The sequence below is a fragment of the Capra hircus genome, chromosome 27, assembly GCF_001704415.2.
Source record: "Capra hircus breed San Clemente chromosome 27, ASM170441v1, whole genome shotgun sequence".
In the NCBI taxonomy this organism is placed as follows: Eukaryota; Metazoa; Chordata; class Mammalia; order Artiodactyla; family Bovidae; genus Capra; species Capra hircus.
Window position 1 is genome coordinate 17,003,886 of NC_030834.1, and position 17,960 is coordinate 17,021,845.

The 17,960-nt window shown below is 36.6% G+C and overlaps 1 protein-coding gene across 8 annotated transcripts in view; it reads right to left on the reverse strand.

Annotated features, from left to right (window-relative positions):
* The window catches only part of NRG1 (neuregulin 1), a 236,478-nt gene that overhangs the window by 17,440 nt on the left and 201,078 nt on the right, over window positions 1–17,960 (reverse strand). For 4 of the 8 annotated variants that reach the window (XM_018042028.1, XM_018042025.1, XM_013975454.2 and 1 more), the window contains 2 exons: window positions 7,125–7,183; window positions 541–564 (listed from right to left, as the gene is read on the reverse strand). In XM_018042028.1, coding sequence (XP_017897517.1) covers window positions 541–564; window positions 7,125–7,183 — 83 coding nt within the window. Of the gene's footprint in view, window positions 1–540; window positions 565–7,124; window positions 7,184–7,768; window positions 7,837–17,960 lie in introns of all 8 variants that reach the window. The other 4 variants (XM_018042030.1, XM_018042027.1, XM_018042026.1 and 1 more) reach the window with 2 other exon arrangements.

The following is a 17,960-nucleotide window of genomic DNA, read 5'->3' on the forward strand; positions in this document are numbered from 1 at the left end:
TTCTATGTTTACAATATGAATAGATGATTTTTACATTGTACGTAAAGCTGCGATTCATGGGGTCGCAAAGAGTCGGACACGACTGAGCGACTGAACTGAACTGAAAGCTCCCATTAGCCGAAAATGCGGAGTGTTCTTAAGTCGGTGTATGTGAAGCTTCTTTTGTTCTCAGGCCCCTGGCTTGGTTCCTCCTAAAGCCTTTTGAATCACTTCAACTTACCCAGCTCTGGAATAACAGCATGGTCAGCTCCGATCAGTGGGTCAAGGAACATGGGATGTATGTGAATTGTACCAAGTAAGGCGATTTTCAACCCTAAGTGAAAGTTTTGAGTCTAAAAACTGCTGCCCTCAGTACCTCGTCGGTAAACTAACCATAGATTGAAAGCAAAGAAATCATTGTTATAGCTGTATGATCCCTTCTAAAGAGAAAGGAAATTAGTTAGGAACTGAAAGGTAAGAGTAGACAGGGGGGAAATATAAAGGTTTCAGCTCATAGGCTCTAAATTCTGCAGGCTAAAAGGAATGATGATTGGTCCATACCCATAAATTCAATCCCAAGATGCTCTGCCAATGCAGAAAGTTGACAAAAAAAAAAAAAAAAAAAGAAAGAAAGGGAAAAAGTTTCAGAAAAGAGCAATACACTGCACTCCAAAACACATTACACATGACTATTACGGCTCTGTGCGTGCACATGGAACAAACAAATGGCGGATGGTTAAGGAAGCAGTGCTCAGGTACGCCCCTACGAGTCCACAGAGGGAACTTCTCTTTCAAGAGGTGTGCAAATTTCAGCACTGTCTTTATTAACCCTTAAAAGACCTTACTGAGGGAGAAGTGAATGGCTGACCCCTCCTCTATGCTATGCATTATCTGGGAATCGAAAGACCGGATTTATCATCAGAGATGGCATTTGGTATCATTTCATCCTTCTGCTTTCAAAAGGCAGGCGTGGAGTTCCAGGCAGGGAGGTGAAGTCATTTTACCCAAAGGCAGAGAGTGGCAGAGCAGGGAGGTGAAGCCAAGAGGAGCAATTAGGTTGGAAATTTTTGTCCCATTAGATCGCTCATTTTCACTGTTTGGGGCTAGCTATGCTCTAATATTTCCTGTTGTATTATTTACTTATCTTTAAACTATTTCCTTTCCCCCAAATCTTCCACTCTCTCCATCATGGGTATGACATGGAGAACACTTCTGCTCAAAAAAGCCAGCCAGGGCACCGAGGCAACCGGGAGCCTGCTTCCAGTTTTCTGTATCATCTCTGTGTGGCATAAGATAGCAGTGACTCCCTCACTTTTTCAAATGGTTTAAAAAAAAAAAAGGAGGCAGGGGGAGGATGCAATTCCTGGGTTCTTTGGTTAATTTTTATTTAGCACTTCCTCAAATCACAAAGAGCCAATTAGATGGGCACTTCTCAGCACTGAGCCCGGATGCCCAGATGATAGCTGATGGCCACAGGCACCCAGCGGGCCTGCAGAGCTGCCCAGGGGACAGGGCTGGAAGCTGTGCGCCCCCAGCCCACAGTCCTAGCACACCTGACTGAGGACACATCAGAACTGCAGGCCTGGCAGGACCTGCATAGACTCAAGTGGAAAAGTGGGGAAAATCGGGCAAATGGAAAAAAAAAAAACCCCAAACACAAAAAACAAAAAAACCAATCGAGAAATGACGCTTTCCATTCTTAAAACAAAAAACTGTTAACCACATGTCATCATCTGGGGCCCTTTTGGACTCCCGTATTTGTGTGTGGGGGGCGGAAAGGCAGGTGGGAAGGCGGGGCAGGATGAAAACAGAGGGGTTCTGCGGTCTGTATTTCTTTTCCTTGGTCACTGACTAGAGAGATACCAGGACAGTCCCCGAATCTGACAAGGCATCTCTTCAGTTTGAAAGCACACGCTGGAGGGTACTTCTTTTCCAAAACAGTTTGGACATGAACAGATCTCCTCATAGAGAGATTGTGTTTGGAGTCATCCTGGTTTCAGGTCCTTTCTCTGCCATTTACCTGTTCAGTGACTTTGGACAAGTTCATTTCTCATTGACAAAATGCTTATGGTATTGACACAGGCCTCACAGGGTGACCCTGTGGAATAAAGGAGACGTGAGGTGTGTCGGCCAACAGCAGAGGGGTTTAACAGCTTGGCGGACAGGTGTATCTGGAGATTTACTTTGGGCCACTGATCGCAGGCATGCAGGCTTAGTTTTGACTAATTTCCGGGCCCTCAAAACTCTGACAGCCTCTGTGATATATCAAGAATTTATATTAAAAAAAAACAAACAAAAAAAACCTTGCCACCTCTTACGGAAATGAAGTTTCCCAGATTTTATATATATGTATGTATAATATGTATGTATAAATACATATCAAATAGTATACTGACTAACAATGATAAAGAGGCACTTTATGTAATAGAATTTTCTTTGCCTTAAGTCCAGGGTACGCAGACAAATCACGTACATTTTTCATAAATTTAAAGAAAGAGGCTGTAGAGTGACTTTGGTTTGCACCGTGTTCACAGCAAAATTAACAGTTTTTTCCCGTCCAAATTTCTCTTGCCTCTGTGCAACACTGAATTGGACAAATTGCCATTTTCCCTCAAGTTTTTTCTTCCATATAAACTTCAGAACATCAAGGTACCACAATTCATTTTCTGAGGAAGTGATAATAAATTTCCTTACACGTTTCCATGAGCAACTGACTCAATTTTTCTCCCTACAACCCTCTGTGTCTTGCCTTTTCCTCCTACATCAGTAACAATTTAAGGGTTAAAATCAACAGATGACTACAGAAACTCTTTCCAGAGAAGAGAATCATGATTCCATGCCTACATGAACACTGCTAATTATCTATATTAGTTGCATAGAAAGCTTGGTTAAGTCTTCAATAAAATTAGTAGCATGCTCATGCATATATATTACTGCATTTACAGTTTTATAGGTAAGTTGGTGAGCCTAACTCTAATTTCATTTCATGGGAAGTCATTCGTATCAGGCAGCTCCAATTTCAAATAATTCAAAGGGAAATTGGTACTTAAAATTGTACTCTCTTCTGCCCATAAGCCCTAACAAGGAAACACGCAGAGGGAAGCATGCATCAATCACCCAAGTCCTGGAGCAAACACTACTGTGATTTATTTGACTATTGGTGGCTACATTTCTTTCATTGTGAGTCAAGAAAAGCAGAATACACAAATATTTTTCATTTTCTGAAGAGCTTATTACTTTCTATCTGTTCTATTTAATCTAATGTTGGCTTAGGCTTATTACATATCATATGTTTCCTATTGAACATCTGCCTAGCCACTCCATTTTTCAAATTAAATTAATAATTCAAAAACACGAAGGTTACTGTAAACAATTTAGCTTCCTTTTCTACATGTGATTTCCTGCTGTGCAGTAAGCAATATAAAAAATTAATTTAAATCTGAGTCTTTAGAAACTATTAAGTACTGACTCACTAATCTTTTGCTGTAGGATTTTATAATTGTTTGAAGAAAACTGATTAACCTGTAGGTTAATTTAAATTTTCAATTGCCTTAGAGAAAAGAACAAGAAAACTTCTTGAAAAGTTGAAATTGTCCATACATGCAATTATAATTTCTGTTAACATTTGAAGACATTCTTGGGTTTTCTTAAGCAAGTAATCTCAAAGAGGTATGTGTCCTCTTGACTTTTGCCCCCCTGAGGATTGTAGAGGAGTCCTGTCAATGTCATTTCTAAATGGGACCAATTTAGCCACTGACTTCTAATTTTCAACTTACCTTTACAATAGGAGATGCTTTTTTTTTTCACATATACCAATCCATATTGCCACTGAACCCTTTGAAATGCAATAGGAAACTCTTCCAAGTTTACATATGCCATGAGCAAGTATGTTCATAAAAACACACAGTGAAATCTCACTAATGCTTAGCTGGAGTTAATAATTCTGTTATAGGTTGATGTGTCTTTATTCTACTTTCAGCAAGATGCGCATGTTTGATAAAGAAACTAACAACTTCAGTGAATTTTAAAAACATTTGGAAAAATCAACACAAATAATTTAGGCACTAGTAACCTATGAATCAAAAATACTTTTAAGGCTGTCTGAGTTTACTCATTCTGAGGAAATGCCTATAAACTCTAAAATTGTACTCTTTTAAAATAGTCTATACTTTGGGCTATTCTAGAATTACTTCCTATTAGATGTTAGTTTATATATGACCTATTTGCTCCATACTGCTTGAAACTATTGAAGCTGTGTGTTTTTTCCTATAGTCTATAAATTGATTATTGATTGTCTGTATACACAAACACAGACACACATGCACCCCCCCCACACACACACACAACACACACACAATGATGAAAACAATCCTTTCAAGCAGGAACTCTGTGTCGAGAGGGGCGAAACCTAACGCTTACTAACCTCGACAGTATTTTCCAAGAAAGTATTATAAATGTTTTATTTCAAGGCAAATGGCTTCCTTCAAGAAAGCCCTATAAAAGATACATGTGTTCCTTTCTTTTATATTTTAAATCAGTTTTTATAAATCAATACATGTCCCATAGGACACCCTGACCAGAAAAATTGTATTAAATCCTAATAATATAAGTTATGTATTTAGAAGCATTTAAAAAATTGTATGTTCTTTTACAATGTGATTCATCAACTGAAAATGTGGTTTGGTAAGTTGAACAATGTGTCTCTCTGAAGCTGGGGAATATTTTTTCTTTTAAAATGTATGATATGCGTTTTAAACTTTATGAACAAAAATAAGTAAATTTTAAACTTTACCAAGATGGCAACACTTTTTAGCTTTTGTGTAGCTTTCATTACTAGTTGAACATAAAGTTCTTAGAGCAGCAAATATTTATTTCCCTGCCTTCGATGTGAAGGTTTGTGGAAGTAAAAACTGAGAATTTAAGACATGGAAGTTAGAAAATTAACTCTGGGCAAGACAATTTTGGAAAGCAGTTTCTGAATGGAAGCTCTTGCTTTTCCAGACACGAGGCAGGACTGATGCACAGTCATTACAGACTTTGTTTATAAATGTGCTTCCTATCTATCTTTGTTAAATCAGGTTAAATCTGAATGCTGTTTTCCTGGACATCTTCCAAAAGTGCCACTGAAAGCTTACTAAAGAATTTATTCAAGGAATCACATTCTGATTAAAATACATAATGGCTATTTTAAAATTATATCTTATGAAAGAGAATATGGTCTAAAAGAGAAATTGAGAACATTTTTTCAGGTTCTTCTGTCAGATCTCACTGCATCATTATTTTGGAAAATGCCTTCATTTTTACAATGCTTTCAGTGCACAATGATATTCCAAAAATTTAAGTACAATACACATGTTCAGAATTTTCATTAAAGTTTAAAATATAATTGTACTGAATTTATACAGTCACAGGGATTTGTAAATCCATGTCATTTGAATACAAACATTTCTAAAAGGAATGGCTGTATTAAGTAAAATTTTATTATTTACCTTCTGTTTTTACGTTCCATCTTATCTACCTTCATAAAAAAAATCTATAGCTACAGAGAGAACCATTCTGTCCAATAAAAGCATTTTATTTAAAGGTTTTGAATAAAGAGGAGATTGTGTTTGAAAATTTGGCAATGCCAATTTATCACTTTTTCACAACAAAAAATGGTCTGTAACGTGATTTTTAATATGCAGCTTTTGTAAATACATCAGAAGTACCACTCACTAAAAAAATGATGGAATAGTATGGGTCCAATCTCCTCATAATGCATATGAAATTTCTTTTTTGATAGAATTTATTCTTCCATGACTGTTAACATGAGAAACGGAATGTTATTCTTTGCATGACTACAAATAAGGGTCAAATCTCATTCTTTTAGGGCCCCCAAATGACCAATTTCTATCACTGTTTCTTGTGTTACATGAATTTATACCACAATACACTATGTGAAATATTTTTGGGGATAAGCAATTGACAAGCCGAATCAGAGGCTGACAAATCCATTATAATGTTTTTGTAAATAAAATCTAATAGCACACGACCATACTTATGAATTGCTTTTGTGCTCCACAGGCTGAGTTTTCTGTGGTTATGACAGTAATGGTATAGTCTGCAAATGCAAAAGCATTTACTATCTGATCTAAATTTACAGAAAAAAAAATGTCACTCTTGATCTACATGGATAACTACATGGAATCTATTTTTAAAATAATGCTTTGAAAGTTCCAGAATTAAAAGCTAAAGTCCTTGTTCACAAAAGAAGGACAGATACATAGTTTAGTTATCCATGCAGTTATATACAATGTAAACGGTCTTTTAGGAATGTTCAAAACTTCATGAAGCCAAAGAAATCCATCAGAATTTCCCGGTCCTCATTTTAAAAGTATACATCTAGCAGTGAACTGTGATATTTCATAGTAACTAAGAAATATTTTAAAAAAACAACTTTTTCCTAAAATTATTATTGAGAGTAGAATAGCATAAATAAGTGATTTAACAATTCATCTAAAAATCATTTAGACTTGAATCCCTTGTTTCCTAAACAAGGTCAAATAGAAGCCAGGCTATCTCCTTTACTGTGAAATGTTTGCTTTTAATTTTCCTATTCAGTGCTTTTTTTTTTTTATGCAAACTGTTTGGTTAATGAAGAGAAACATCTGAACTCTTTTTATTCTGTTTATTTGTCGGAAAGAACACATTCTGAACCGAAGCGAACTTACCATCATTTCAAGTGTGTACTGGTTACAACTTAGCACACCTCCTTTTCAAGGATGGGGTCATTTTATAAAGAAAATGGACTGTTCCGTGGAATGATTTTTATTTTCTCAATAAAAGTGAGACTTTTCAAGGCCTTTATTGTCATTGCACTGGGTGAGAGAGACTATCACGTTGTATCACAGTAATTCAAGATCAATTTCAGAAACACTGGAGCCTCACGCACCTATGAGTAGCTCAGAGCCCACTAGTCACGAACAGAGGAAGTCATACATTTGCTTGTGTTAATGTTCTCATGCGACAGGCAGAGGCAGTCAATGTTAGACCTGGTAAAACGCATCTAGCTCTAGGTGGAATCTGAGGGGAGATGCGGCAACAAGAAAGCGGCACCAACTGAGCATGCTCCTATTCAGGCAGAGACAGAAAGGGAGTGGACGTACTGTAGAAGCTGGCCATTACGTAGTTTTGGCAGCGATCACCAGTAAACTCATTTGGGCACCTGAGAGAAGAAACAAAAAAACAATGGTAGAAAAAAAACAGAGAAAAAAGAGAAGAGGTGAATATATGCTAGAAAGAAGCTCCTTCAGTGTCATTTGACTGAACTTGGTGAGTTCACTCTCAGGAACTGAGTCTTCGTCCTCATCATGGCTTTTAGACTCTGGCAGTTCCCCCAGTGGGATAAAAATTTGGATAAACATGATAGAAAGATCCCAGCATTTTAAGTGACCGTGTTCTCTCAAACGGGGCCACTTAAAATGAAAGCTGGATGTTTTTCTTCAACTAGGTTTTCTGCTTGGTAGTGTTGGTCCAACGCACTGGAAGGAGAGGAGGTTTGGTGGGCCCGCCCGCCATGATTGCCAGCGTCATGGACCATCCAGATGGGTTTTATGAAATTGAGGACCTTTGTGGTTTGTTGCAGAGACATAGCTAGACAATATCGCATTGAATGGGTTTCTGCCCTGAGTGGGTTAACCATGATTAGAACAAAAGGAATCAGTCAGAACTGAGCTGTAAAGGCACCAAGCGGTAGCGATTGTTGCTGTAGTTTGGGGGAGAGAGCAAATTTCAGATTATTTTAACATACTTTCTTGGGTTTGGACTTTCATGGGCACATTCTCAGTACATCTTGCTCCAGTGAATCCAGGTTGGCACCTAGAGGGTAAAAATGTAATAAGCAATCGAACGCTACAGACACTGAACTTTCAGACTGGCAATATTCCTCCTATGGAGTATGGAGAGTCCTACAAATGACCTGGTGGCTGAACAACACAAAGAAAAGAAGACAAAACATTTAGAAAACCATGTCCCATGAAAACTGTGGGGTATATATTTCTGTCGTTTGCTTCAGTCTTTGTAAAATCAGTTAACTGAAATTTAACTAGTGTGAGGCTGAAAGGTTGAAAGGGCTTGGCAAGGTATGGGCAGATACGTCATTATCTCTTGGGCATTTCTGAATTTGTCAATGATCAACTGACGTTGAAACACTGATTTTGGTAAGAGCTTATATGGTTCCATCCATCATCATTTACCATTTAAATAATTCTGAGTTTTTTCTTTTGTAGACATAATTTTGTACTTCATTTCATTTTGCTGTTGTTTGGTTGTTAAGTCATGCCTGCCTCTGAGACCCCATGGACTGTAGCCTGCCAGGCTCCTCTGTCACTGGTATCTTTGAAATCATCAAATTACAATAGGAATAAAGCACTTTCACACTCTAATGATTACTGACAAGAAAAATGACATCCTCCTTTTTTTAAAAGATAATACAAAGTAGGTCTTATTTTTAATGGTGTAAAAAATCTATAAAGAGGCAGAGTTTTAGTTTAATTTCACTTCATGCAATTATCCCAAATAAAATTTAAAAAAATTTAAGCAGTTATTCTTCTACTGAAGTACTTCATGAAAATCATTTTGCATTTAAGGTAAACTGCTTTGAAACTGTATAAAATTTACATTTTACTCACTCACATTTGCCTATCAAAATTCCAGAATCTTGGTAGAATATTGTTCTCAAGGTCTTGGGATGGGGCTGTACCTAGAGATGGAAGTCCTTTAAAACTGCTCTTTTTGTTGCTATAACTCCAGTAACTAAAGTATTTCAGAATGGATTCATTTTACCCCAAATATCATACTCAAAGAAACAGGGTCATCAAAAAGTTCCAGGACACAAATATACTTCTTACAGGTGCCCCACACTGATAGCCATGATTATTATCAATAGTTCATCTAGACCATAAACGTCATGCATGATTTCTTTCCCAGAATAAATAAAAATAAACACCACCTTTTTGGCATCAAAGAGATGTGAATAAAACTATTCATTTTTGCTAATATCAGGTTGATTTTTTTTTCATCCCCCTTAAAGCCAAATTCAATGTCAAAAAAACATTCTCAAGTGATTTGGTATATCTGCTTCACTAACTTCACGAAGAATGGCTTGTAAGAATAAATACTAACAGTTCCATATTTTCAGCCCTATGAGTACTTGTGTCAATAAAGTATAATTATGGTCATTAATAATAATATCAATAAGCTTAACAACAAACATCTTATTTACATAGTTTGTTTTTAATTCTTCAAAACAAGTTTTTATAAATGAACTGGTTATTTTTGTATAGAATACTTTTGCTGCAATGAGTAGAGGAAGAACTACCTAGAGAAATACAAAAATAAGAACTATAACCTGTGAGGTTGGGTCATTTCTTATGGATATGTCATTCTACCTGCTTCAATTAAGAATGTCTTTCCATGTAATTTAAGAAAAACACATGGAACCTTGTTTTCCATGTACCTTATTTGATGTAAAAATTTGTGAAGTATATGAGATTTTATTTTTATATTTTTTCTGAACCAGGACTATAAATCCATGTAGACATATACTATAATTAAGTAGGTAATTCCAGAACTAAGAATATATTCTATAATGACCATTTCATCTTACCCATTTGTACTCTTCATAAAATTTTAAATTCTTAATTTGATCACCTAATAACCCATTTGCTTCATACAAAGAACATAGTATGTGTGACTATGGCGTGTGTGTGTGTGTGTGTGCGTGCACGTGCGTGTTTCTGTGTGTGTGAGAGAACTATTAGAGGTAAGAAATGCACTTATTTAAGAATCATAAAATTCACAAAGAGCTCAAGAATCATGAATCCCTTAAGATAAGAAAAACATTTATCAGAAAATTGCCAATTATGCATCTTAGATGACATTTTTGAAATAAGAAGGCATGGGACAACTAGATGAAAGGGATCAAAAATCCTACCCAATCAATTTTCTAATTAGTACAAGATTCTAAAATGATGTTTCCTAGGAAGCTAGTATTATAAGATGGTGGTTTATCTCTATCATAAAATGATACAGAATATTTGGTGCAGTAACAGGAGATCTGCATAAGGTATACCAATCCTTTTTGGAATTACCTGCTATGTCTGAACCAGAGCTACCCTTTCACTAATGTTTATCTTCACTTGGAGGCATTTTCTTAGCGTAAATCCTTATTATTATTCAAAGTGGGGTCCAAGGACCAACAGAATCAGCATCTGCTGGAATCTTGTTAGTAGACACATAGAGTCTCAGGCCCCAGTCGAGAACTATGGAATAAGAATCTGCATTTTAACAAGATCCCTAAGAGATCTGTAGGTACATTAAATTTAGGATGTCAGGGATCCTGACTTCCAAAGATGGAGATTAAGGCCCTCTATCCTGGCATTGCAGAATCTTGCTGTTTGGATGTGAGAAGTCCATTTGGCTTCACTGGGCCACAGTTGTCTTCAGTGATAAAATGATAAGATTTATCTAAGTGATTATCAAAGGTTTCTTTTACCACAAAGGTTCTGGGAGTCACTCTCCTACATGGAATCACTGTGCAAAAACCTGGCATCATCTCTTCTGAATGTATTACCAGTCAGGGAGGACTCAAGAACTTTAAAACCATTCTTCTGATAGAACTGATATTTTAAGACAATCATGGAGGCAAAACAAATGTCAAATACCTATTCCCAGGCCAGTCAAGGGTTCAGAGCTATAATCATTATGTAACTTTTGTGGACATCTGGAGTTGTTGCCCAATCAGACGGGAGGAATGGAAACAACTGCATAAGCAAACTGCAGACTGCATTGATTGGGCAGAGAAAGCATATGCAAATGGAAATGCACTTGATCTATGAGGTCTGAGTTGCTCAGTCGTGTCTGACTCTTTGTGAACGCATGGACTGTAATCCACCGGTCTCCTCTGTCCATGGGATTCTCCAGGCAAGAATACTGGAGTGGGTTGCCATTTCTTTCTCTACGGGATCTTGCTGACCCAGGGATCAAACCCAGGTCTCCCATACTGTGGGCAGACTCGTTACCATCTGAGCTATCAGGAAAGCCCATCTGATCTATAGGCTCTGATTAAACTCTACAGTATGACTCCTACAAGAACAGGGTGACTGTCTGGCTGCTGGCATACTTTTCTGTTAGCACTGTCCTTTAAGCAGCCAATCTGTCACTTTCTTCGGAGATAGGAGTACAGTAGCTTTAATTTCATTGTAAACAATATGCTCTGGCCTGAGTCTGAGCACCTTCCAAGAATTCTATGTCTTAGAAGAATCTGTCTGAATAATAATTGAGCCGTTACTGTAGCTTCAAAACTATATATATACCATTTATTTTACCGATCAGATTAGAAGATAGAGATATTTTTAAAAATGTTAGTATTTGCTCTTATACAAAGATAAATGAAGATAAACAAAGGTAAGCAATCTTTGTTCTATATTTGTTCTTCAGGGGATGAAAATTCATAGTTTCTTCTGAACGAAGCACTCTCTTCAAATACAACATTAACTCCTTCCTGAGTGTCACCTCCTCACCAACCCATGTCCAGACCTGGTTGAGGGATTCCTTATTTGGCTCTCACTGCATGGTGCCTGCCTCTCTTCCACTGCCCTGACCTGTTGGTCTTGTGATTATCTCTTTGTGAAGACGGTGAACAAATTCCGATCATTTCATAGCTCTAATGTTTTAGTCCAGTGCCTGGCTCTTGAAGGCCTCTCATAAAATACTGGTTAAATTGAACCTGATTGAAGGTTAAAACATAGTGTTCAGTAAAGAACTGTATCAAAGAGACCCAGATAGCCAACTGATTGGCCAAGTACAGGTTAATGTCAAACTTTTGGCTTTCATCTCTATAGTTTATGACCAACTCTCTCCTCTGTAGACTTCTAGATAATTTTTTTTTTTATGGTTCCTTCCTCACAGGCTCCTTCCCCTATACAGAAACCTTTAACATTGAGTCTGGAATTTGGAAAAGACTCCATATAACTCTTTAACAGTAAGTCTGTTACCTCAAATTTAAATCCCATTACTGAAATTAACCCAGGATTCAATGAAGCAGTTATAGTCTAGTAACCAAGACTTCTGCATAGTAAAATAAAAATGGTTCTTAATAATAACCTTAATATGTAGTTATTATTATATAATTCAGCATATATTATCATATATCAATATCAGCATATATTATCCTGATATGCTTACTGTGTAATCGATTATCAACTCATGTTATTTTGTGAATCAGTTTAGTGTTTGGTGTATTTTTTACATTCTAATTGAATAAATTATTCCCCCCCCCTTATTTTTGGTGGAGATACTAAATATCATTAAAGATATTTCCAGAACCCCAAGAAACTTTCAGTTATTTAGGATTTGCTAATTTTATAAGCCATTATAAATGGCTTAGTGGTTTTTGAAATTTATGGTCAATTTATAAACCATCCTTACATCCCTGCTTTTCCTGTCTTTACTTCTTGGTTTCATTAATTTTCATTAGGTTCTCCCTTGATCCAACAGGAGAAGGGAAACAGGTTTACATATGCTATTTCCCCTCTATTTACGCATCACTCCACAAGGAGGTATTTTAGACAATCATTCAAAAAGGAAGCAGCCCTACTGTCTTTTCACTCTACCTCAATATTAGTTGGGGTATTTCCTTCACATAGTACAACATCTGAAGCAATTTCTTTGATGTCCATGTTTACAAATAGTAGGTAACGGAAAGGCCAACATACACGTGTGAAGGGTTATCGGTGAGTTTAAACTTTGGGCTTTTAAGGACTTCGGCCCTTACTCTGTAAACCAGACTTGGCAGTGCACACACTACAGCGCTAGCTTGTTTTTCTACAGGATCCTATTGCAAGGGCTGACTCTTTTCACCCCTTCACTTGGGATTCTGACTAGAGCTCGCCCACTCACTGGCTGAGTCTCTGTGTTGTACATTATTCTTTCCCAAATGGACTGTTACTATTAGTCTGCATTTTTCCAAGATGATCTGCATTCTGTTATCTACTGTGAAGTGAAATTTCTTAAGGTTCATATATGCTTTTCTAATTTGTGTTTTAGTGTTCCTTATGGTATCATCTGCAAAATACATTTGTTTCCTCATGGAAATGCCTTCTTCAACATCATTAAAGAAAGTATTAAATATAACATGTTCCTTCAATAACATTTCCTACAGATCCAACCTTAGACCTCCCCATCACTGTTCAGCTAGTACGGATCATCCCATTGCGTTTTTATTATGATCTGGGGACTAGTTCCCAATATTTGAGATAACGGTACACACAGAGTGGCCACAGTGGACTCATGGATAAATACTGAGGGGCGAAAAAAAAACGAAGTCATCCTGGATCTGCACTGTTGATTTTCAATGTCTAAGACATACAATCCCACTAATGAGGTGTCAGTGTTTATGAATTAACCTCTCCTTGTTTGAACCCTGGTGCCCTTCCCAGCGTTCTGTTTGTACAGCTTGTTCTGAAATGCTCATCTGTAGATGAAAATCCTTGCCATTGTTTACCCTAAATGATGTATCCTTTACTTTGGGGTCAAACAATTTCATCGGATATGGGCTCAGTCTATAGCCCATACATCTCTCTGTCCCTGTGACATGATGACTTATGGACTCGGCTAATTTGTGGTTTGGTTTTGTCTCTGGAGGATGCCCCTATACACAGCATAGCGATTCTGAACCTTCCATCCACTCCAGCCTCATTTGATGATGAAACCTCTAAATACTCACTTTTGACTTAAATCTTTCAATAGAAATATTTCAAAATGGTGCATTTTATTTTATTTTAATTTTTGATTTTCCCCCAGACTTATGGAGGTATTATTGACAATACTGTCTACAGTTAAGCTGTGCAAACTGATGATTTATTATACGTTATTAAATGATTACCACAAAGAGCTAATTAACTCATCAGTCACCTCATATGGTGACTATTTAAAAATTTTTTGGTTATAAGATAAATAATTTCAGTTATAAGATAACTTATAACTTCTTCAGTTATAAGATAAAAAAACCCCCTGGGATCTAATGTGAAATTAGTTCATAATATGGTATCGTATATTTGAATTTTGCTGAGAGATCATTTTATTTTAAATAGACTATATACTTCTCAAGGCGAGGGCTGCATAAACATTTTTTCCCCCATGGAGGCTCTGCTTCTGGCTGGTTGGTGTCCTCCATGATACATTCCTTAGTTCCCTAAATACTTGTCAAAGCACTCAGCACACCTATCATTTACAATTTAATTAATGATTTGAAATCTGTCTGCTCCTCACAGGCCTATGGACTCCATGAGGGCTGAGACCAGCCAATTTTGTTTACTACTTCATAACGAGCACAAGCACAGAATTTGCCTCATGGAAGAAGATCAATAAATATATGTGGCTGCCTAACTGATTTCAGGAGAAAAAAAGAACCAAGCTGTTAAGAACACAATGCAACTGCTTTTAGGCCAAACTGCCACTAAATTGATTTCTATAAGAACCAAAATATTTCCTTCCATCTGTCTTCTTGAAAGTCAAAATGAGTTAATAAGTACCTAGGAAGTACACAGCAGGATTGTAGATACAGGGAGGGACACTGAAGAAATGAGTACTCCTTCAGTAACATTTTCTACATGTTACTCTAAGAAATGACTACGATGACCATCACTGTAGGTAGGTCATCTGAAGAGCTGACTCTCTAAGATCTTTGCCATGAGTCCCACCCACTCACAAAGGTTGGTCTCCCTGCTCAATGTGATAGCAGGTACGTGTCTCACTTGGTCTGAAGGATGAGGTCTCCCAGAGCTGGCTGTTCCTAGGCACTCGAGGACTAACCCAAAATATATTCCTTTGCTCTATTCCAAATGTCTCCTTCTACAGCCATGATGATGAAGCCACAGGACACAACTTGAATCTGAACCACCAGCTGCTGATGTGCTATAAATATATTATTTCATCATCATTTTTACTTGCATCAATTACTAAGCAAGGATTTTATAAAACCTTAACCTTAGCTAATGTCTTGACTTTTTCTCCCCATCTTATCTAGTGCCCAGGTGTCTCTAATCTGTACGGAAGTCTCTCTTCCCTAAACATCTTCTAGGTTTATGGTGTACCCAAACTGTTCCAGAAGGTACTATGACTCTTGATTATTTGTCACAATGTCCAAAGTCCTCTCCCTGGTTTTCAGAGCTCAGAAGCTGCTTCTCCTGTCTAACTTGACTTTTTTTGTTTGTTTTGTTTTACTTCCCAGAATGGAGTTGCTGGTCTAGGTATGCATGTCACTGTGTCTAATGAGAAGATTAGATGGTATGTTATATGGTGTATTTAATAGTATGTGGAAAAAACTCCATAAATGATGACTATGCTTATAAAGTCTTCAACAAATTCCAGTCTTTTCTTTTCCTTCTTTAAATTCTTATTATCATAATAATCAGTGCTCTACCACCTGGGATAAAGACACTCTAATTGATGTACTATTTTAGTTACTCTATTTCCATAAATAGACTAAGTTCCCAGGGACCAGAGACCATGCTGTATATTTTCATTGTGTTTACAAAAATGCCTGGGATAGATATAGCTGTTTTATAAACAAATTTTAATTAATATTTCATCTACTGAGTTTAATTTATTTTAGCACATTTGTTGTGACTTTATCTCCTATGGTTAAATATTTTTTATAACTATCTCTATAATCATGTGTAATACAATATAGGCCCTTATATATACTACATGGTTTCATAAAAGTTAATTAGACAAAATGATAAGCTCATGTTTAAAGGCACCTCCCACTTTCTTATGCTTTGTTTGTTTCCTGTTTCTGTTTTTAAATAAAAGGAAATTAACGATCAGAGATACTACATGATTGAATGAACATCAAATGCAAAGTTATAAAGCTAGCTGGTGGCCCCAACAAATCAAATAAAAATGGCTAGTGTTAAATAAAATGAAGAATTGGGAATTAAACATGATAACACAGTCTGTTAAGACAGGTGTATATATTTTTCCAATGTCTACAGAGAGAATGTAATTCTACCATTTATTTTTTATTGTAAGGAAAAACTCACTTCCCCAGAGTTAGAAGTGCTTTCACAGAAATGAGTTCATTTAATTTCACTGACTCCTGGGAAGAAATTTGGAGAACATATTAATTCTATGTTATAAATAAATTGTCCAGAGAGTTGCAGTGAAAGAGCTCAAGACTAGTCACCAAAATTGGTGGTTAAAACTCTAATCCCCACATGGGGATGCCACATCTGTCCACAGGACAGCACCGTGGGTTTATAAATATGGTCAGGTGTAAAGTCATTTTTAGATTAAAAAAAAAAATCACATCAATATGTTCCAAAAGAGTTCTCTTAAGTATAACTACTCAGAAGAGCAGATATACAAGAACAGGGGAGAAAACCAAGTGGATAATCTGGACAATGTCAAGTTCAAAGTGTTTTGTTTCTTTGAACCATGTGACTACATGGGGCACCAGAGGGTAAAAGATGGAATGATTCTTTTCTAGTCTTTATGCAGTCCTGAATAGAAACTGTTTTTTTTCTCTCCCCCTCAGGATAAATTTTAAATTATTATAGAGAGAAGAGAAATATAAAAGATGAGAAACACCGCGGAAATTCCCACACTGTTCCCAGGAGAGAAGTCCAAGTAACAGCAAACCTCTCCTCAGAGAAGTGTTTAACTGTTATATGGTTAATCCATTTGGAACACCTTGTTCTAAACGGAGAGACAAAAGAGATTTGCTGTAAAGTCTTCCACTTCAGCTCCCAAGAAGACAACAGTGGATTAGGTGACCAGAGAGACCACTTGGAAACTTACACGCTTGTGGTGTTTCTGAGTCATGTCTTAAGTCAGGGATAAAGCTGACTTTGAACCATGTGGCTCATGCTTCAGAAATGTTTTGCTCTAGACAGATGGACCATATGGAAACTATGAACTGGCTTCATACACAGGGCGATGATGAACCAATGCAACACTTTCACGTCTTCTGTTTCTATTCAAGTCATCCAATGAACAACATATTATTGTAAGACTCAGTATATGATGTGCCTTTGTCTCATTTCTGACTAGTGATTATTTTTAATGTTATACATGTTTACAACACAGGGACTAAAAATATACTCATTTAACAAAAAAGGCATGAAACATTTTGGATATTGACTGTACTCAACTCTTCAGTGTTCTGGCTTGCTTTCATGTATCAATAAAGGCAGTGCAAAAGGGGGATAAAACTTATCAAAATCATAGATGTCACAGGTTTTCTTTTCAACAAGAGCTAATGATAATCTTTAACACTTTTCTCAAAGATTATAATTACCAAAAAAAAAAAAGATATGATAAAATCATAGTGCAAATTTTCTGAGAATTGGTACAGGATTCAGTTGGAGGACACAATGTTTATTTGTGGTTTGCTGCTTTAATAACTATTAGAGGAATACCAAACATTTCACATTAAGATTAGAAAAATATAAAACAAGTATTTCTTTCTAGATTGGGCTTAATGTTTAATGAAAAGCTGTATGGGTGAAAAAAAAAAATCACAGCTGTTGGAACAATACCAAAATGGAACCAATGAAGAGCACTTAGGTGATAGCATGTTTTCCATAGGTCGTGGGAGGGCCACAGAAGAGCTGAAATTAACATGTGGGGAATAATTGCACTGGTTCCTAAGAGATATTCAGAAACTATCATATGCACTCACTCAGCTTGCAAATCTTTTTGCAAAGGCTAGGATGAAAAAGATCATGTTTCATTATCATAACTAAAATCGAGTGGTCTAAGATGCTTTTTTAAAGAAGTAAACAAACAAAACAAAACCCCCAAACAGGAGGCACAGATTTAAATAATCTGGGTACGATTGTTCAAAAAGGAGAAGCATCTAAGGAACTGTAATTTAAAGGTTTTCTTCCAAGGAGACTTACTGAAACATAACTAGATTGTATGTCTAGGACTAGGGC